This window comes from Falco biarmicus, chromosome 9 (genome assembly GCF_023638135.1).
Source record: "Falco biarmicus isolate bFalBia1 chromosome 9, bFalBia1.pri, whole genome shotgun sequence".
NCBI classification, from domain to species: Eukaryota; Metazoa; Chordata; class Aves; order Falconiformes; family Falconidae; genus Falco; species Falco biarmicus.
Genome location: NC_079296.1, coordinates 5649554 through 5670503, shown reverse-complemented (window position 1 = coordinate 5670503; position 20950 = coordinate 5649554). Strand labels below are relative to the sequence as shown.

At 45.1% G+C, this 20950-nt stretch overlaps 2 protein-coding genes across 6 annotated transcripts in view; one reads left to right on the top strand and one right to left on the bottom strand.

Moving 5' to 3' along the window:
• Positions 1-444: 444 nt before the first annotated feature.
• Positions 445-11850, bottom strand: GFI1B (growth factor independent 1B transcriptional repressor). Of its 2 annotated transcripts, XM_056351991.1 has the most exons (7): positions 11689-11850; positions 6257-6385; positions 4600-4746; positions 3776-4038; positions 3373-3510; positions 2754-2919; positions 445-2291 (listed from the first exon to the last, which is right to left on the bottom strand). In XM_056351991.1, the coding sequence occupies exons 2-7, from the start codon at positions 6369-6371 to the stop codon at positions 2113-2115; spliced, it is 1008 nt and encodes a 335-aa protein (XP_056207966.1). In that variant the 5' UTR covers positions 6372-6385; positions 11689-11850; the 3' UTR covers positions 445-2112. The 2 variants fall into 2 exon arrangements, with proteins under 2 accessions (XP_056207966.1, XP_056207967.1); XM_056351992.1 differs by lacking the exon at positions 11689-11850 and having other exon boundaries at positions 4600-4781; positions 6257-6388.
• Positions 11851-16381: 4531 nt separating this feature from the next.
• TSC1 (TSC complex subunit 1) overlaps positions 16382-20950 on the top strand; it is a 28960-nt gene continuing 24391 nt past the window's right edge. For all 4 annotated transcript variants that reach the window (XM_056351109.1, XM_056351110.1, XM_056351107.1 and 1 more), the window contains exon 1: positions 16382-16538. The gene's annotated coding sequence lies outside the window, so the exon portion shown is untranslated. The remainder of the gene's footprint in view (positions 16539-20950) is intronic.

Genomic DNA, 20950 nt, shown 5'->3' with positions numbered 1-20950 from the left:
AGCTCTCTTGCTCTGGAGAGCTGACTTGCTGCTTGTGTGTGGCTCTGCACCGATCTCTGGAGATGAATGCCCCCGATCCCAGGCTCTGAGCATTGTTCATGGCTGTTCTGTAGCCAGTAGCCCCCTGCTCCCCGAATTGGACTTCATGTCTAAGTCTGGGAGCTCTGCTCCTGATGGGAGCCCTGTTCTGCATGTGAATTTCCATCTTTATTTCCACCTGGGCCGTATGGGACAATGCTGTAATCTTTCCCTTCTTTTCCCCTCCATCCCCAGTACCTGCATCTCCAGAGCCATGTATAAGCCTTTCTTGAAATGGATATTTTTGACTTGAAATGCACTGTGTTAGCCCAGTTACCCACAGGGAACAGATTTATCAGATAAATCCCAGCAGGTCTGTACGTGTTGTCACTGTCTGGTATAGTGCAATAAAAATATACATTAGAATAAGTATAAATACATATTTACAGTGTACAAGTAAAGCCAGGAGTACAGACTCTGTTTTGAGCTTCCAGAATGCATATTAATGACTAACAGCTTAGGCACAGCATAAAACATGGGCAAGTACATTTTAGGTCTTGGGAGAATAACTTTGGATTTACAGCAGTGTAACTGAGGGCAGGACAGACCTCTTCTGTCCTGACAATAATTGAATTTTCCACTTAGACCGTTTCTTCTTTGCCCATGATGGCAGCCTTCCTTCATAAGCGTTTGGAGTGAAATGGCTAGTGCCGCGGCCTGTTCTCCAGGCTGCTTCCCGCTGGTGTCATTGTCCGAGGCCATATGTTCAGGGATGTAGTTATGGGGCAGGCTGTGTGCTGCTACAATGCCCTGCTTAACTGAAAGCGCTTGTCTTCCTAATGCTATGATACTACTTTGTCCTTCCCGTTAAGAACTCAAGGGACTCTACGAACCTACCCATCACCAGGAGGGGTGGAGAAATAAAAGCCCAGTGCACTGACTTGCCAAAGGTTATACAGTGAGAACGCAGCAGAGCTTGGAGGGGAACTGGTGCTTTACTTGTTCCAGTGCTTTGCTTCAACCCCTAGACCCGGACACAGGAGGAAATACTGCTGCTCTGTTTGTGTAATATTTGTAAGGTACTTGCATATTATGCCAATGTGTACAGACTAGGTCACTTCCTCCTTTAAGAGAGTGGCTGGAAAGCAGAGCTCTGGCCCTTGACATTGGTATCCAGGGGCTGTTCCTGACTATGCAGTGACACAGGATTGCCCAGGACAGCTCTTAAGTCAGTATGTCCAGCATGCAGTGAAATATTGTGGGACATACCAGCCTGGATTCCAAGAAGAGCCAGTCTCTCTTGCATGGTACTGAGACATGGGACTTATTAGCCTATGCCTAGTGCTGTGGCACGGCTCTTCCTGGAGCTTGCCTGGTTGCCACTAAGCCAGGGATCTTTGCAGTGTGGTGCGTATGAGGAATGCACTGAGAGACCCCTGTTATCAGCTAGGGATAGGAGCTGTTTTTCCAGTATTTTCCTCCCACTCCAAGCTAAAAATACAACACAGTTAAGTTGTCATTTGATCACAGTCAATGCTTTGCTGAAAGAAAATTACTTTAGGTGTCTGTTGCCAGAATTTATGACCTGGGCAAGTCTCTGCAGAAGCCCTGTCCAGGTTGAATACAGCTCACTGAATGCCATCTATTTGCATGACCCAGCCTTATCTTCCTAACCATCAAAGCAGAACATGGTTACAGCACTAGCTTGGCACAGATTGTTGCTGCCACTGGCCCAGGAGTTCCCACCTCGCTGCTGGTCAGTCTGATAAACCAGATTCTGCACATGGTATAAATCCAGAATAACAGTGACCTTGGAGGAATTCCTCTGGATTTGCGCAGGTGATATGAGATCTGGGCTGGCACCTGTTGTAATTGAAAAGTGAGAGCTCCTACAGGTTTCTTTGTCACCTACTGGGGCGTGCAAGGCCATGGGGTGCCAGAACACCAATGGCATGACTTTGCCAGTCCCCATGGGAACACAGGACACTATATGAGCTTTAAGAAGTCGGCAGCCCCACGCTGGATGGAGACGCTGTGGAGTCGTCTTCCCTGGAGCATGCAGTGGGAGCTCCAGCAAAGACCTAGAGCCATCCCTCACTTGAGACTGTGCTGGGTCTCTCGGTGCCTCCGTAGGTCCACCTTGCGCTGGAAGCCCTTGGCACAGAGCTCACAGCTGAAGGGCTTGAAGCCGGTGTGCTTGCGGCTGTGAGTGATGAGGTTAGAGCTCTGGCTGAAGGCTTTGCCACAGACCTGGCATTTGTGGGGCTTCTCCCCTGCAGGGCAGAGAAAATGGCAAGAAACACTTAGACAGATGAGAGAAGGGAGGTAGAAATGCCTTTTAGTGGACTTGGACCTGACTTGGCTATGCCTGGGCATCAGGGTGCTGACAGTCCAGCTGTCCTGCTAATGCATCTGCACTCTGATCCAGCACCAGAGGGTGAGAAGAACCAGAGGCAGTCCTCTCCAGCGGTGCGACCCATGCCCTGTCTGCATCTGGGGCTGGGGACAACCGTGACGCACACTGGAGGCTGGTCAATAACACCTCCTTGTCACACAGGAGGATGTGCATCTCGGTGATGCTTAGACCTTCTGCTGTCTTACCACCCAGGGAAGAATGACTTCCCAGTGCCACTGGACACTTGTCCCTAGTCCAATATCTCTGTCTGGGGACAATGTATGTGTATCAATGTGATGGACTATTAATTTGTATTTGCTTATTGGGAATATTTTCTCACCAGTGTGGATGTAAGTGTGTTTCTTCATATCTGACTTCTGGTGGAAGCGCTTGCCGCAGTACTGGCAGGGATAGGGCCGTGTGTCTGAATGGATCAGGAGATGAGTGGAGAGGGTGGAGGAACGTTTGAATGTCTTCCCACACATCTTGCACTCAAAACTTCTTTCCTGTTAGGAAACGAAAATCATGGGATGTCTGTGGCTGCAAGACGTGACAGAGCTTGAAGAGTGTTGAGAATAGTAGATTTGATAAGCAAATCTCCTCGGCTCACGGACTGATATGCTAGTTGCAGTACAAAGAGAATGTGGGGAGGGTTACTTATGGAAATAGGTTACATCTTGTGATCCAAACTCCTGCACCCTTTAGGAGGAGGTGAGACAGAAGAACCAGTAGCAACAATCCTCCCCACCCCTCCAAGGAATTCGCAAGGGCAGCCTGAGATTTGTGAGACCAAGCTCTACAGACTTCAGAGCTGCTGTCGTTGTCATGGGGTGCTATAGGGAAGTCATCACGTTTGTAACCTAGGAAATGTCACTTCCTTTATAATGGAGTAAGCAACAGCTAAGGTCCAAGCACTCCTGAGCTCTGGAGAGCTGGTTCTCTGGAAATGTGCTACCCACCTGGGAGTGAATGTTGGTGTGCTGCTCCAGGCTTACAGCGTGTCCAAAGGTTTTGCCACATACTTCACAAGCAAAGGGACGGGTCCCACTGTGGGACCTTCGGACATGGACCTCCAGTCCGTGGGGAGTGGAGAATACCTGCAAAAAACAAAAGCAAGTGATTTTTTTATATGAGGAGGCTGTGTCTCATCTCTGTTTTCAGTTCCTTCTCTTTATTTGATTCTTCCCTCTCGTGGGCCATGTGAACTGCATCATTCCTAGCACCCTTGTCCCCTAGCCAGGAGAACAAGTAGGTACCCGTTTTGAGCCACATGCATTGCACTTTGGTGTAACCCAGTGAAACCCTGAGGTATGCATTGAAAATCACTCTAGGCCATCCCTGAGGTTCTCATCTGACACACACCTTGTTGCACTTCATGCAGTGGTAGGTCTCCATGTCTGAGGAGTAATGGATGCTGTAATCCAGAGGGGGCTCGGTGCTTGGCAGGAGGTGGCTTCTGTATAGGCTAACTGGGTGCTCCAAGAGGGCTGACTGCATGGTGGAAGACATCTGTTGGTAGCTGTATGGCAAATGGAAAGCATCCCAAGAAAAGCCGGTTTTGTAGAAGGTAGGGGTGCTTGTCGTGTTAGTGCAGTCTTTGATCTGCAGACCTGGGATGGCCATCTCTGAGTTTGCAAAGGAGAGGGAGAAGTGAGTGTCATGCCATTGCCTGCAGCTGGGCACCAGTAAAAAAAGTTCCCCAGGTACCATTCCCCCACTTAATTTCTTGCCTGACCTTGGGAGTTGCAGCTGTTAACTCCTGATTCAAATCTTGATCCCTATATAAAGTTCCTACTATGGCTTTGATTTCAATCTGAGGAAATTTTATGGGAGAGGGGTTGCTAAGGGAATATTAACCCCCCCATTAGCCCTGTTTCATGTGCTGTTTGAACAAGTATCATGTGGACACCTGCCTTGACCCTTGTAGCACAGAGCTGCCTTAGTCCTTGAGATTTGGAGGCTCACTCATTGGGAATCATAGCTTCGTCCTTCAGGGAGATGCTGATCTAAACCAGAATTGTAAAGGGAAACACAGAAGGCTCTTGATGACCTCTGCCTGGGGCAAATTTGACCATTGACGTCAAAATAAGAGCTGCCATTTACTGAAAATCTGGACCCAGTTGCAGAGAATCCATAAGCCAGCCCTGCCCTGCCCTCTCTTGCAATTGTGGTCTTGGGTAGCAGACCTTGAGCTGAAGGGCCTGGCAGCATCCTGCTCAGGTACTGGACAGGGACACTTTCTTCCTTCAGTTCAGATGAGTCCTTTTCTTGTTTTGGAACCATGCATTCTAGGTCCTGTTTCTTGATGTCCTCTGGTGTCTTGTCTCCTATGGCTGTAATCACACAGTAGTATCACAGTTTACTCTAGCTGTTAAGAGAAGAGTCTGTTAAGGTGGCATTCATACTTCTGTATGAACTCCTGCTCAGTTCCCTGCGTAAGTGTGGAGTGGTGCAATCAGTGCGGCAGTCAAGGTCCATCCATTGCTGACAAAGGGAAATTCCAGGTAGGATGAGATAGGCAAGGTAGAGGGGGGCAGGAAGAAACGATCAGACACTTGATACCCTATATAGAGAAAATAGACCCTAGAAGGCCACATGCCTATAAGAATCATTTCCTTATTTAAACCCATTTTCATTTGTGCAGGCGACTAACAATCACTAACTTATTAACCTTCCCACCCCTCCCCTAAGAGGGTTTGGTATTGTTAACTGAATTTATGGACAGCCAGGTAGGGAAGCAGAGAGGGGAGGTAACTGCTTCTGCAGTTGCAAAGGTGATCACAGAGCCTCGTCTCCTCCTGCCCATGCTCCCATTTCTCCATGCTTGTCCCAGCCCTTAAAGAGACCAACCAGCACTTGTTAGAAGTAGACTTTATAGTAAGAATCTAAAATGGACAGAGGTTCGATATACATGCCTCCTTTCTGCTGGAGATGGGACTGGGCTGCTGAAGGACATTATTCCTCTGTTGTCCAAACCCTCTTGTGCACCAGAGAGACGCAACAAATGGCCAAAGGACGATGGCAGGAATTTAAATTAAAATGTCACCCCCTTTCTTTTTTATCAAACTTATCATAGGGCTGGACTCTAATTTGATTGCCAGGGCTAGAACAAAGGGTAAGTTGATCCTAGATTTGAATAAAGAAAATTTGAGTGGGGCCTGAAGGAAGAAGATAATTGCCCCAGCCCTGCCACTGCATGGGTGGCTGTGGGAGAGCATGAACATGAGCAGAAGGAGGACAGCAGGCGTAAGCAGAATTGTTGGTTGGTGCTAATATAGTCTATCGCAGCTGCCCCTTCACCTGTGAGTGTGTAGGGCTCCTTTCACAGTCAGTGTTAGGGCATCACTAGTATTTTCTCACCCTAGCTGTGACCTTCACTGCAAATCATCGGGAGGAGGTGGTAATACACTGAGGTAGAGAAGATGTAGGTCCAGAGGGAACAAGGCAGTGAGCACAGCAGGCTGGAGATCAAGGTAGCAGAGTGGTGGGTTTGCAGAAGACTGACAACCAAGTGCAAGCTTTTTTCCGAGCTGTTAGTTGCCAGAAGTTGGTCATCTTTCCCAAACATGCCCAAGTCCACACAGCAATCTTATATGTCAAACCTCCCCAGCAATCCAGCAGGAAACAAAGGGAGGATCTAAATTTGGTTTCAGTGGGACTGTGTGGATTTGGCCTAGAGAAAGAGGGCACACAGCAGGGGATCAGTTTGTCCTGAGACGGATATTCCTGTGTGAAAGCCCTTAGTTACTCTTAAGCTCACTCATGCTAATCCCTTAGCTTGCGTACTCAATTATTAATTTGCCTCGGTGTATTCTTACAAGCCCAGTGGATAGATTGACTCACCAGTGAAGGGAGAGGTTATTGGATCCCACGTGAGTATAGGCAGGTCATCTTCCACAAAGCGGTGTTGGTGATAGGTATGAGCCTTTTTGCTCTTCACCAAAAAGGAACGTGGCATTTTCCATTCACTGCCTGGGCAGAAACACAGAAAAACGGCAGGTCAGTCTCAGTGGTTTGGGGGGTACTGTCTCATTTGTTCGCCCAGCACGTCACCTCTGTATGCAGCAGTGATGAGAATCAAAACCCTTCTGCTAGGCAGACAGGGTTCATCTCAAGCGTCCCTCCACCCAGCTGAAAAGCAGGGAGTAGTTGCATGGGTTTAGGCATAGGCACCTGGTGAATCTCAACTCTGGGGAAAACACACAGCTGTGGAGGGGGCTAAGTGAAAAAACCTGCTGTGAGATAGTCTCTGCCACTGAATGTAGAGATGGGATGGCAGATTGAAGATGGCATTGCAGATTACAGTATACTCCATAAAAATTGCACTTCACCATCTACCCCTGCGTTGAGGCAAAGGATTACTGTTACCTTTATATTGTAGGTGGGGGAACAGGGGCATGCTTAAATTGAGTCCCGTGTTACAGATCAAAACTGTGCCTGTGGCAAAGATACATTAGCAGTCAGGATCTCTCTCGTAGCTCTCTGTCCTGGCTACAGGACACAGTGCATCTTTGACCGTACCCTCCCTGCAAGGACATACCCGGGACCGCAGGCTGGGAGAAAGGGTCTGTCTTAGTGTTTGTACCCTGCCTAGGAGGGCGCAGTCCCAAGCCATGACATGGGCTGCTCTGTGAAATGGCTACACAAATAATAATTATAGAAACGACATCAATAATAGGAGAGACATAGCAGAAAATCCCCACAGCCATGATGTGTGGTGAGTTTCCTTCTTGCTGGCTGTGGCTTGGGGATTTTGTATTCTGGCTGACAAACAGTAAAGCAGAGGCAGAGCAGAAGTGCTGGGTGAGAGAGGTTACCTTTTGGATCTGACTCAAATATCACAAACCGTTGAAAAGAAGGGTTAGGAACAAACATAAAATGCTGAAATTTAATCGTACAAAATTCTCTTGCAATGCATCTGTTATCTTTACTACCCAGAACCCAGCCCGCCCTGTGCCCACTCCCCATGGCTAGTAACAGTTCTGATGTAGGCAGTGCGACAACAGGCTCGATGCTGTGTGTGGCTGTATCAGCTGGCACCTTATTTCCATACGTATTTGCATTTTTCCCTTGTAATTGTTCAGGATAGTAGCACTAAAAGCAAATCTTGCTACATTTTATATGAAAAGTCAGCAGTAAGTCCTGGCTCTCTGTTGATGGTAAAGTGCCTTATTGAGTTGTTTTTTCCTGACAGCAGCTGAAGTGTAGCCTACTTATTTACAAAAAAAAAAACCCAAACACCACCAAGGTTTGCTTCTGTTAAGCTGGAATGGCCTGAAGCATCTGTCTAAGTCAGGACAGAGCAGTGTGGCCTCCTGGAATCCCAACCAGCCAGGGATGGCAAAGGGCTGCTCCCTAGGGTTCAGAAGTGCCTGTACCACCCTTACATGCTAAATATAATTACACAGGCCAGTGGGGGTTCGTTTAAAGGTAACCGAGGGCCACATTTGCAGCGGTGCCTACAGCTGCAGGCACGTGTGCTGTGGAATTCACAGCAAGGTCTGCTCTGGAAGGTGGATTGCCAAGCCCGCTGTTGGTGGTGAGTCAAGTGCTCACTGGCCCAGCTGCGTTCAGAAATGGAGTTACAGCTGTCTTTTTAAATCTCTTCCAGGATTCCCACTGTTTCTTCTATGACTTCAGGGATAACTCGTGGTGTTGCTAACCATTTTTTTTCTTCTGAAATGACTCACCTGTTTTTCTTCATCTTTTTCCAAGAAATTTGCATGTAACTTGAGATGAATAGGACAAAACAGAGGCCAAGAGTAGATTTGTTAATTTAATTTTAGAAAGAGGACAAAACAGTACTGAGAATGAACCATAAGTATGCCCTTAAGGGAAGGGACGCTGAGGTACGTTGCTGTATTTGCTCTCCTGTAACTCTCTGATGAGGTCCCTTCTAAGTATTGCAAAGTCTATCTGCCTGGCGAACGGCTGTGGGCACAGAAATCCCTCCAGCTTGGTACAAAGACGGGTTGTTCTGCAGTGGGTACAGCCCTTTTAGCAGTGTGCTCTGTAGCCTCTGCACCTAGCCGGAGTGCTTGGCTCCGAGGGTCTCGCTGCTCTCGGTCAGTCCCAGATGGGCTGTGCACGGAGCTGCACTCTGCAGCGTAGATGTGCCCCAAGAGTCCTGCAAACTCCATACAAACCCTTTACACATGGAATTTCCACTCATGTCAAAGGGATTTTCCCATGTGGTGGGGCAGCACTGTGTCCACAATGGAGGGCATTCATCCCAGCAAACTTTAGACAGTGGATTTCTCTGCCTGAATTAACCAGTTAATTTCCCTGGGCTTCCTACACAGTGGAGGAGGTGGCTCGACAGCGGGTAACTTCGCAGGGTGGAAGCCTGCACCCCGGGGATGTCTGCTGGAGGAGTCGCTCCCCCTGCGCGCTGGCTAGACGACCCTATGGCATTAGCCAGACAGCTTAGCCAGGTACATTAGAGGATTGGCGATGGGTGGCACAAGCAGTCTTGCAGTGTTTTATGGTAGTACCCATATGCTAAATAGACAAACGCACTACATACAGCCCTTCTTTTCTGGTGGCAGTTGAAAGTAGATGCACACAAATCAACGGGATTTTTCTGGATGTGTTTGCCCCAGCATATGTAAAAGTCAAATTTGGTCCAGTATCTTGGCTGCTGATAAGGGCCTCTACTGAGCACAACGATTTCTAATGCACTACTGAACGTTACAAAAGGAAGTTACCTTCCCCCACCCCATTTTACAGAGAAAACAGGAACTGGGAGCCCAAAGCATAGTTAATTAACAACTGCATTGGACTGTCTTTGTAATTCACCCAGCTGGGTTAGAGGAAAGCTAGAAGCACAGATTGTGAGAGAAAAAAATACTATCTGTCCTTGAAACTAAAGATTATCAATAGCAAGTGATCAGCTGCTACTAATGGCTAACTATATTCTACAAGGAGAGTAGTGCCATGACCAAAAGACTCTGCTGTGTCTTAAAGTCATTGAAGCTTCTGACCAAATTCAGCTTCAACCTTTTGCTAGAAATTAAACTTCATTTTTATGGAGTCTGTTCTTGCCAGCCTCTGTGGCAACAGTTTCTACCCAGATTGGCAAGTGAACAAGGGAGTTCGTTGTTTGGGCAAGAGTGCCTACTAAAATGGAAGTGTCGTGGCATTTTTTGGATTCAATAAAGAATACAAAATCTGCAGCTGGCCAGAATTGACATTGTTATTTGTTAGCCATTCATGTAGCTGTACAACAACGTAGTAATCAATCTGCCTCCTTCACTATTTTGGGTACCTGACCTGAAGCACCTCAGAAGGGCTTCTTTTGCCAGTTACAAATTCCCCCATCAGATCTGAAAGTGGACCCAGCATTCGCGTGTTCCCCTCCGATGCTCAAACTCAAAGTTCCTTCATCCTCAGTGATGCTCTCTGGTATCTCTGGTATTTTTCAGAGTATCACATGTAAAACTGAATGTAATACTGAAACACTGGTGATTGTGCAAGAACCAAATTAAAAGGGTTTTTTTTAGGGGGTGGTTTTTGACTTCAGGATCCTAATTTCACTTGATCCTATGTTCCTCCTGAAGCCCTAACTCCCTCTTCACTGCATGGCAGCTCACAGTACCCAAAAATACAGGATTGAGCCCTTTGATAGAATTTAGAAGAAATTCATATTCTCGCTGAATTAGATTATGGAGCTGCTCTCTCTGGTTCCTCCAGTGAGACAATTCATAACACGAAACGCTGTGTTTGGGAACAGGTGTTTGCAGGATTGTGTCACGCTGAATCAGAAACCCAATTTGCAGCATAAGTTCCATTCCAAAGCTGGCTTTCATTTTCCTCTAAATTCAGGTGAACTTGTTTTCAAATTTACAAGGTTAATTGTAGAGATGAAACCCCTTTTCTCACTCTAGTTAGCAGAAATACTTGATTTTAGCTTGCAATTGATATGTCTTCATATAGGTCCAAAGAGCATACAAAGTTTTAGGCTAAAAAAGGCTTATTTCCTTCACATTGCTTAATTTATATTTAAATCTTAATATTGCTTTTTTCTTTTCTTCCTGGCAAAGATGAAGCATCCAAAAATAAGAATACTTTGTCTTTCAGAAGACTACATTTTTGAGGAAAAAGCACAAAACAGAACATGACCTGTGTTCAAAAATTTTAAGAGTCCAAATAAAATAAGAGGTTTTATGGAGTTCTGATTCTTTAAATATAAAGTCATATTAAAAAATAACTTTAGTTCTTTACAACAAAATTAATCATGTCGTCACTAGTCCACCTTTGCAAAATGAAATGGACTTGGGGCAAGTAACTTGAATGCGGCTTTTTTTAGTGGAAAACTGAGCAGAGCATTTTTAATTCCTGTGGTAATACTGGGCAAATGGACATTATGGCAGGGCTAGCAAATTATGGTGGAAATTTTGTCCAAGAAGGGGAACAGAAATGCTTGTACATCTGCAGTATCTAGAAAAAATGTTTAGAATATAATTGCAGTATTTGTTCTTCAGAAAACTCATTTAGCTCCTAGTGATGCTGGGAATGCCACTGACTTCAGCAAACTTTGCCTTAGGCTTCTATGGTTAACTAGACTTACATAGTGCAATTTAACAAATTCTATAAATTCTATATCCCTTTAACGTATAGATAGTTACGGTGTGAACTTGCAAATCATTTGCTTTCCTGCTCAATGTATTGAATCAAGCTGGTGGTATATGAGTAGTGTCTATAAATAGCTAATTCCATACGCTAAAAATTGTTACACTAATCAGCCTATATGTAGAAAGGATGGAAAAAAATAAGAGATTTGAAGCAAAAATCCTTAACAGGGGACACTGAATTCTCATGTAGCAAAATTGGCACAGATTAATTGATGTCAGCAGAGGTGTGCTGCTTTCTGAATTTAAAGGTCTGGCCCTGTAAAAGAGCAATTTAAAAGAAAAATATAGTATGCCTTCTCCTCAATGCTTAAGTACAAAAGTCTACATCTAGAAACTATTCCTGCTGCATGGAGCTCGCTGGGACACAGGTATCTGAGACCGTTGTCACATCTTTTCTATGTTGTTCTACTATTACCATTTTCACCAGAGTGAAGTATATGGTATATAATTTTAAAAGGTTTGACTCATTTGAATTAAGTGAACCATTATCATAAAGGAATCCTCAGGACAAGTGACTTACACAGTGGAATATGTTACATTATTTACAAACACAAGCAAAGAAGGAGAAAAAGCTTAGAAAAACATATCAGAGAAAAGAAAAAACAATGAAATTAAAAGCTTTTAAGAGAATAAATCAATCACCTGTTTGGGGGACTTTGCTTTACTGGATTCGCCTTGAAATCTCCCCAGACAAGCGAGACGTCGTCTTCTCTCTGGACTCCTCTTCCACTTTTTCACTTAGTCGCAGTCTGCTGAAATAGATACTTCTCCTTTTTTCTCTCTCTGTTTTTTTGCCCCTGTTCCCCTCCCTGATTTTTCAATCAGATTATTTGTGTCAAAATCTGGCGGTGAAGAAACAGCCAATAGAGAAGCAGAGCACAGAAAGTATTTGCTTATCAAAACTTTCCAGGACTTTTAAAACTTGAAGAGAATTCATGATGCCCAGCTCGAAACCCTCAGGGCAGCACCCTTCACTTTCTGGGGCAGCTTCACCTTCTGCAGGAATATTCCTCTGTCATATTGACAAAGAGCATGACATGGTGAAATAATGTACCAAGCAGACATTTGTTATTTTGTCTTTTCTTTAGGAAAAAAAAAGAAAAGAAAAAAAGAATAGCTCTTAAGAAACCTGTACTTTTACACACATTCATCCACGCATCATATCTTTCACAAACAGACACACCATCTGTCTCACATACACACACTCACATACTTCAGTCTCATAAACAAAACCATCTAGCACATATGCACAAAATTATTTTATTCCAGAATGGATCTTTTATCTCTCCAATTTCCAAGGAAAAAGGAATAAATACTTGCACAGTAACTGAAAAAGATGTGTGTTAATCAGCCTTCATTTTCCTAGGCATATGTGTGTGCAATCCATACATATTTTAGGCATTGCTCTATCTATATACAGCTGTATATAGGATATAAATATAGATTTAAGAAAGCTCATTAAGCAAGCTCATTAACAAGCATCTTTGCAAAAAGCTCTTCAAGAGCAATAATAAGAATTTGCACTTCTATCACTTGCTTTCAAAAAAGGTTTGAAAATGGGTTTGAAAATGGGTTTGCAAATGTGAAATAATTGACTGCCAAGCCCCCCCCCCCAACGGCAGGGTGGAAGGAGGGAGAATGAAGCAGATGCAGAGTGACTTTTCTCAGATGACCTGGTTGTTCTCTAGCAGAGGTGGGAGCAGGAGCTGGAGAGCAGTGATTTTTTTTTTTTTTTTCAGAATCTTTGGCATGACTCTTGTTTGGGGACAAACAAGGAGAGATGATGTCCCCAAATGCTGGGGGGGGGGGGGGGGGCGGGGAAGTAATTCCTTATTTCACGTATTCTCTGGTTATCGCAATCTTCCTGACTGTGCAAGAACATGAGCTGTATGTGCCCTCGGTTGTCCCTTCCTGCACTACAGCACACCCTGTGCATGGCTGGAACTGGGACAGCAAAGACACCTTCCAAGAAGTTTATAATTTAAAATGTATATAAGCATACATGCCGCTGTCGAGTGCCAAGTACCGGGATATCACTGTTAGAGAAACACCTTTATAGCACGGTGTTTTTTTGCTCTCTGTGAGCTTTCAAACACTTTGTGCTGTTTCTACAGTCTGTTGCATTAAACCAGGACTCACTTGGGTCCCTTTTCCTACTGCAGCTTGGGGTGCTGAAAGCACCAGGAAGCAATAACCCTTTTCTGTCCTGCAGCAGTGTCAGTGGTAGGCAGATGATGGAGCAGGCACTTGAGATTCATCACAGAGGTATTTTGCATCCTGCTGTAGCAGGCAGTGGTGCCAGGCATGCTGGCCCTAGCACTCTCTACCAGGCCAGCCACAAGTCACAGCTCTTGTCATTGCACCCTGTCACTGCCCTGTGGCACCAGACAGGCTGTGCAATGGGTTTTGATGCAACTCAGAGACAGGAGTGTAGATTTCACCCCCATTGAGAAAGATTCAGATTTTGATCTTAACCCATCTGTCATTTACTGAACGTAATTAATTCTTGTTGTTTATAGAAGCAAACAATCCCTTTTCCCTCTCCCCCCTCCCCTCCTTATTTATCTAGCTGGGTTTTGCATGAAAGAAACATTCCCAAGGCATTGTGCTAGCAAGCTGATTTGCATCCTCTTAAACACAGGCATTTGAAGGATTACATTTCCCGCTACAAAAACAAGCATTGTAACAGAAAACCAAAATGTACATTGCAGCTTCAGGGTTTCATATGAAGACAGTTACAGGAATTAAACAAAACAGGAAAATGACAAGCTGCTGAAAGGACTGAGATGTTATTTTATGAAACATTGGAGCTGGCTTCTGCCAGCACCCCTGAGCACAGACTTCCCATTGACATAAAGCGCAAATGGCTGCAGAATGTGGCTCTTAAACTAGAGACAGCAACAGCAAGTCAGCCACACACAAAATGATAGAGAGAACTAGCTGTGTGATAAATCTAATAGCATGTTCAGTGAAACCTCACAAGCTAGCTGGTTTCAGAGGTGCTCCAAGAAGCACTGGGTACAGTCCTTTGGAGGATGACTACATCTCCCAGTGTCAGTAACCTGTGTGTAGAGCAGCTGCAAATAAAACATCTGTATCAGCTGTTCTGCTTCCCCAAGTAGCCATCACCTCACAAAGCCCAGATATAATTGCATACAAACTGATCCCTGAGATAATGAGCACAAATACTCTCTTTTATGCATATTACTGTTATCACTACACTAGAGTCTGGTTCAGCTCTCACCCACCCTTTCTCCCTTTATTTTATTTCAAGAGTTCCTACAAAGCAAATAGTTGCAGGATGGGAGCACAGCCAGCTATCGCCTTGGCTTTTTGTGTTCTTGCTCTTCCCTAGATTTCTGCTTATGGCTTCTGTTAAACTTACCACCTCTCCTCTCCATTGGAATTGCCATCAAAAGGCGATTTATACAAGCTGAATTTAAAAAAAAAAAAAAAAAAAAAAAAAAAAAAGCGTACCAGAGATATACTTTAGGCTAGAAGGACCTTTGAGCTGACCCCCTGTGGTCATTCTTATTTTATGTTCTTCCTGGTGGTGTAATTCTCCCTGCTCACTCATTTCAGAGTCAGCAGAGAACAGAGAGCTGCAGAGGGCTTTAGCTGGGCTCATGTAGGCTTGTCCAGGCACTGACACACATGGGCCGTGGTGGAGGTACAGCAAGTTCTGCTGGCATCCCAGGACAGTTTAATCTTGTGTATTGCTGTGAGTTCTTACTACACTTCATATGCTCCAGTGCTTCCTAAGTAAATAGATTATTAAATGTGTAACAGTAATAATAAACAGGTTAATTATAACACATCATGTCCATTCTAATGCAGTTGTTTTCCTTTTCAAATCTAGGATCAAACCCCTCCTGTAGCATCCATGTTTTCTTTGTCGATTTGAATGTTATGGCAATTAAGACACAGTAAAATAACACAACTAATTGCTTCCAGCTCTTTTCTGAAGCTCATCCTAATTTCCACTCTTTTTCTGTGGCAGATTAAATAAACATGTCTTCTACACAGCAGGAAAAAAAATACCATTGCTCAGTCCAGACTGTAATAAATATTAATTGTCATGCACAAGGCAGGAGGACTAGATTAAAAACATGCTGGCTCCAAGCAACTCTATCTCATCCAGAAGCAGGATGACCTACTGCAGGTGCAGCGGGAAGGATCCATCTCAGCCCTGCAGGGATGAAAGCTGCGGAACACCACAACTGATGCTGCAGAAGTTAAAAATCAGCCGATACTTCTCAGATGGCATTCTAATCTGCTTTTATTTCCTTACACCCAGTTTCTACCTTGCAAACTTAACGTCCACGATTCCTGCTGGCGACTGAGGAGAATTCATATGGATCGAGTTTATCAGCAGCTTGCCAAGCACCTTCGGGTGCATCCCCACAGAGCTGCCTCTCCTTGGAGAATGAGAAACACTGAGATCCTGCCAGTGGGGATTGAAATGTGGAGTTGCAAACCTGTTGGGTGCAGCGTACAAAACCGAAGGCTGGTAAGCCTTCCCTGAGGTAATTTCCATTCTTCTTTCCTACTCTACATTTTCCACAGGGCAAAACACTCTTTATCTGGAAGGAAGGATGGATTGTGCCGTACCATTGCGTTATTTCAGAAAAGAAAAAAATTATTCTTGTCCATGGTTTGGCTTAGGGGTCCAAAAAAAGGAAGAATGAGATGAGCTTTGCATATTCACCAGTTCGAAGGCAATCCAGGTTTGGGCACCTGCCCTGCAGTTTCTTTCTAGGACTTGTGATGCCCAGCCGCCCCGTCACCGTTACTGCACACACCCAGAGGCACTTTTAAGCCCTTTTTATTCCCTCTCAGCACACCTGCGCACTGAATAAACACTTTTAGGCATGGGCATGGCCCCCGCCTCACGGTGCGGCCTGACAGCAGCCTCGGCCGACCCGAGGGCGGGCACGGGCTCGGCAGCGACACAGGGCAAACGCTGGGCACCGGGGAGGGGCGGGGGCCCGGGCCGGCCGCTGGGAAGGCCTAGGGAGGCCAGACGCTGCCCCCTGCCCGCCGCGGCTGCCCCGCTCCCCTCAGGCCGGGCCTTGTTTACCGGCCGCGCCCGGCCCCGCCCCGCCTGACGCGCCCGCCCGCCCGCAGCACCGCCCCCAGAATCACGCGACCTCCTCGGGGCCGCATCGCTCCCCAGCCGGGATACCTCCGCCGCGGGAGAGAGGGCGGGCGCGGAGGGAGTCACACACACACACACACACACACACACACACACACACACCCCGGCTCCCCGCCAGGGAGAAGGGTCCTTGAGGGGGAAGAGCCGAGTGGGGCGGTGAGGGGCGCGGCGCGAGAGGGGAGCGAGGCGGAGAGGCGGGACTAGTTTGTGCGGCGGAGGGATCCGAGGGGAGAAACGGCTAGTGAATGGGAGGGGGAGGCAGGGCCAAGATGGCGGCGCCCTGTGGGCTAGAGGAGCCCTGAGTGGTAAACAGCTGAGGGGAGGAGAAGGAGAGGTGAGTGCGCTGGGCCTCCTCCTTCTCCCCCAGCGGGGCGAGAGCGGAGGCAGACGTGGGGGACGGAGAGAAGGAGGGCGAGAGAAGAGACGAGCGGGGAGGCAGGGAGAAAGGGCTCGGGGAGGAGGCGGCTGGGGAAAGGGAAGGGGCCGGGGGGATGGGAAGGCGAGGGTGAAGTCTGGTGGGGCGGGGGGGGGGAGGGGGCGATGCTCCCCCTTCGTCCCCTTCCCCCCTCGTCCCCTTCCCCCCGCCGCCCCCTTTCCCTCCCCCCCAGCCACTCCCGCCCCCCGCGGCCGGGCTGCCCGGGGCTGGGCGCTGCCCCCCCGGTCCCCCGCCAGGGCCGCGCCGCTCCGGCTCTGCGCGCTCGGCCGAAGAAGCCTCCGCGCCTCCGTGTCAGCCGCCCCAACGGCCCCCGCCAGCCCTGCCCTGCCCCCCCGCTCGCCAAGGGTCCCCTGGGCCGGGGCAGGCGCTGCACAGTGGTACAGGTCTGTCCCCTCGCTGAGGGGGGCTTGGCGCCCGGCTGGTGGGAGGTGATGTGAAGTCAGGATGTTGTTGACTTGTACCAGAAAACATTTTGCTTCCTGTTGTCACAAAGAACTTGGAAGACTGCAGTTCTGAAGTTTACAGCCTTTGTTTGCTGTGGATGCGGGGTCGTTGTTTTATCAGTTTAGTCAGTGCTTCTTTCCTTGTTTGTTTCGGTTTGTTATTTTTATTTGATGAGTCTTTTACAAGGCAGTGCGTGACAGAAAGAACATGCCTTAAAGGAGGATATGATTCAAACCCCGTAGAAATAACACAGAAACTGGGATCAGGTTTTGTGTGCACGACTGTTTCCAGAGCTGCTGTTTCCAGAGAACCTTCCAGTGGATGCTAATACAGAAGGCTTTCCTTCTTTGTCTGGTCTCATCTTGTAGTTCCCTGACATAAACTTCCGTGGCAAGTTGTTAGAAATCCATCGTAATTGAAGCACTACTGAAGTGATCCTATTAGGTGGAAAAATCCCTCTTCAGTTTACATGCATGAACAGCTACAAACTGAATCTTTGAAAAGTCAGGAAGTTTTAATAATTAGTGCAAGCCTTGGGAATACATACTTCTGCATGCAGTTGACTGTACTTTGCTAAGCAGCAGTCAGATACTCTGCTTATCAGAAACAGCTATGCCACGTTTAAGCTTAAAATAAAATAATGGTCTTAAAATCCTTTACTTAGTAAAACACTTTTTTGCCTTGTTTTTCTTTGTTCATTTATTCAGCTTTGTTTCTGTTGGTTTTTTTTTAACAGCCTAGTCAACCCAGTAATAAATCGCCCTTATATGCAGTTGCATGGACTTACTCAGATAAAAATACAGTCAGAATATCTAATGTGTCATGAGATAAGCTTTAATTAAAATGATTTTATCTCTGGCTGTGTTTAATCCCCACTCCTTCACTCTTTGTTAATTGAGAATTTACTTTCATGGTGACTGATAAAAAGTAGCATTATTAAAGGTTTCCCACATGAGATATACAGTCCAATTGCAGATGTTTTGGTGTTTAAACAAATATTTGACTTTAGTAACTATTTGTAGTTTAAAATGAATGCTGGCCCTATTTAGAGCTGGACTGCTGGGATGTTGACTTACACAGATTGGTGAAATTCTTACCACTGCCAGACACCTTCTTGTTAGCCCTGATATGGGCTGGTGATGTGATTTCCACTCAGTCTCGATATAAGAACTGAATAGCTTGTAACACACATGCATATGTGCACACACTCATATATATATAAGAATATATACATAGGGCTATCTATCTTTGAAAAAAAATACCTTCCATAATAAGCAAATTGAATAATCAAAGCACTTTGTAATGGTGGAGGCAGGGGAAGGGTACCAGATTTTATGGCATGTTGCAGACAGTTGCATATTTTTTGAAAGAGTGTTGTAACTTAGGATCTTGGTCTGGTATGTGTCTGCTATATTTTCGTGTAGTTTAATAAACATAATGAGGACAAGTAATAATATTTCCTTTGTTAGCGTAAGCATTTCTTTGGGTAGCACGTTAAAATACAGAGCAAACTTCTTGCAGTGGTGAACTGCTGTCACTTTCCTGGGTAGTATTTTTTGTTTTTAATTTAAAAGTTAATGCCTACTTTAATTCTTGGAGTAGCTAAAATGCTTCAGCTGAGTACACTGGGTAGTTTGCAGTGGCTTCAAGATTACTGAATTGCAGCCTCACTCTGTTTAAAGGTTTCTCTTGGTGGCAAAAAAGCTGCTGTGGAGATTCAGGAGGCACATGCATTACTGCAAAGTCCAGAGCGCTCTCTTTACCTGTTCATAGTTTTAACAAGATTCTTTAGTTGAACTTATTTTCCTTGTATATTGTTAATTAAATTGGCATAGAAAAACAGTGCTCGTTCTTATTTATTTATTTGCTATTAATACATGCATTTGTGTATCAGGAAATTAAATCATTCCCTTTCAGGCTGGTAACTGGCTTGTTAGCGTGGCTTCTGCCAAAGGGTTCAGTGTCAGCCCTACCATGTGTCGGCTCTTTTTGACGTGCATTGCTTTTAAACAATTTTCCCTCTGACAGAAATTTGATGGGTAGCGATGAGCATAGTTTGTTAGCACAGCACAGTTTCAAAAGAATCTTTAAAAATGCTGAACGTGATTCTGTGTTTGGGGTTATTGGGTTTTTGTGATCTTCCTGTTGCTGCTTGGTTAAGCATCTGTAACAGAGTACAGGAGAATATAATATATAATAATGAGTTAGAATTATCGAGTTTAGGAATGGGATCTTGTATCAGATCTTAAAATAACCAGGAAAACATGGAGTACTAGAAGCCAGGCACTTAATTCTTTACAAATGACTACATAAATTAAATTAATTGTACTGCCAATTGTAATGATCAGTTTCAACTGAAGTTTAAAGTGTTGAGAGTTATTATTTCTGGCTGATGAAAAAGGGAATGATCAGCTGCTTACTTTTCTATTGCCACCAGTGATTTTTCTCCCTACTGTCACTTTTCATTCATTGCTTATGTCACTTCTATAATGGTAGCATTAAGTTTGCCTGTGAAGAAAATATAAAATTTAGTATTGTTAGGAAGTATAAGACAGGCTTGGATCTTTTTTATATAGGATGGGAGGGAGTGAGGCTTATCCTTTCATGACCAACATTTCAAAGATTTGAGTGAGAAGGGCTGCTTTGTTGTCAATCTGAGTTTTTCTTTGAAACCAGTGATTGCTGTAAAATACTTGTGTCCTGATTCATGGCCTCTGCCAAAGCGGAACCTTACTTTACCTGGCAGTAGAAATCAGATGGAAAAGTCTAAGTCTTGAGGTCTGGCTTCCCTTCATTGCTGTCAGCAGTTGTCGTATGTGGTGGTGAGCCTCCTTTACTCTTGGCAGGAGGGGGCAAGGGGAATACGTGCCCCAAATTTAACTTATGATTAATGAAGAGGGGTGAAATGCTGATGTTGATCCCCATCGCCCCAGAATAAGTGCTTCTGGTGTCTGAATTTCTACGTTACAGCAAATGTGAAGGACATTCTGGGAGGAGTGTGCATTTTGTGTTGAGTGTGTCCCCCTCCTCCCCACCCCTCAGAGCCGCATAACTGGCACTACCAGCTGCTTTTTCATTTGGCTCGAGATAAAAATACACTGAACAGAAGAACATCTTCTCTTGACAGAAATACTTACAGAAGTCATAATCTTTGGAAATACTCTGCTATCTCTTTCTCTATTTAGCCTTTTCCAATGAATATTTTTACAGTCTTTTCCTTTGTGTTTGTGGCTTAACTGTATTGTGTTGTGGTTAAATTAGCTACTGAAAAAAAAATTTAAACCAAATTGGTTTTTGGCTTGTTGGCTGCTTCTTTTTCTCCTGTAAGCTGGCTCCAAAGTTGTATTGGTAGTTAAAATTAATACTTTCTACTAAAATTTGTCTTTATGAAAGCTCTTGAATATAAGACTAAGTTTGCTGTTGGTGTTGTATCTTCCAGTGAGATAAAACTGTTGCATTTTAAAAAGTATTTAAAAAGGTATTTTTTTTCCACTCTTTACTATCTAGTGCCTTGGATCTTTTATATAAAACTGATTTTAACAGTTAGTGAAGAATCGGTGACTCAAACCATATGGAAAAGTTACAGACTTTGTTGTAATCTTGTCAGTTCCAAGCATGGCTGCAAGGATGTGAAAATTCTCCGAACAGGAGAATGATTGCTATAGCTAGGGATGGAAGCATTAAAGAGACTCCTCTTGTATCCTATGTATTTGAGAAGAAAGGTGTGATTGTTATATGATACTGTAAAGATTTAAGGGTGAGCCTGTTCACTACAGATGTATCAATCCCAGATAAAAAATGCTGTGGCATTCAATGGATGATCTCACTGGTTTACAAGGTCATGGACCTGGCTTGTCCTGAGGTCT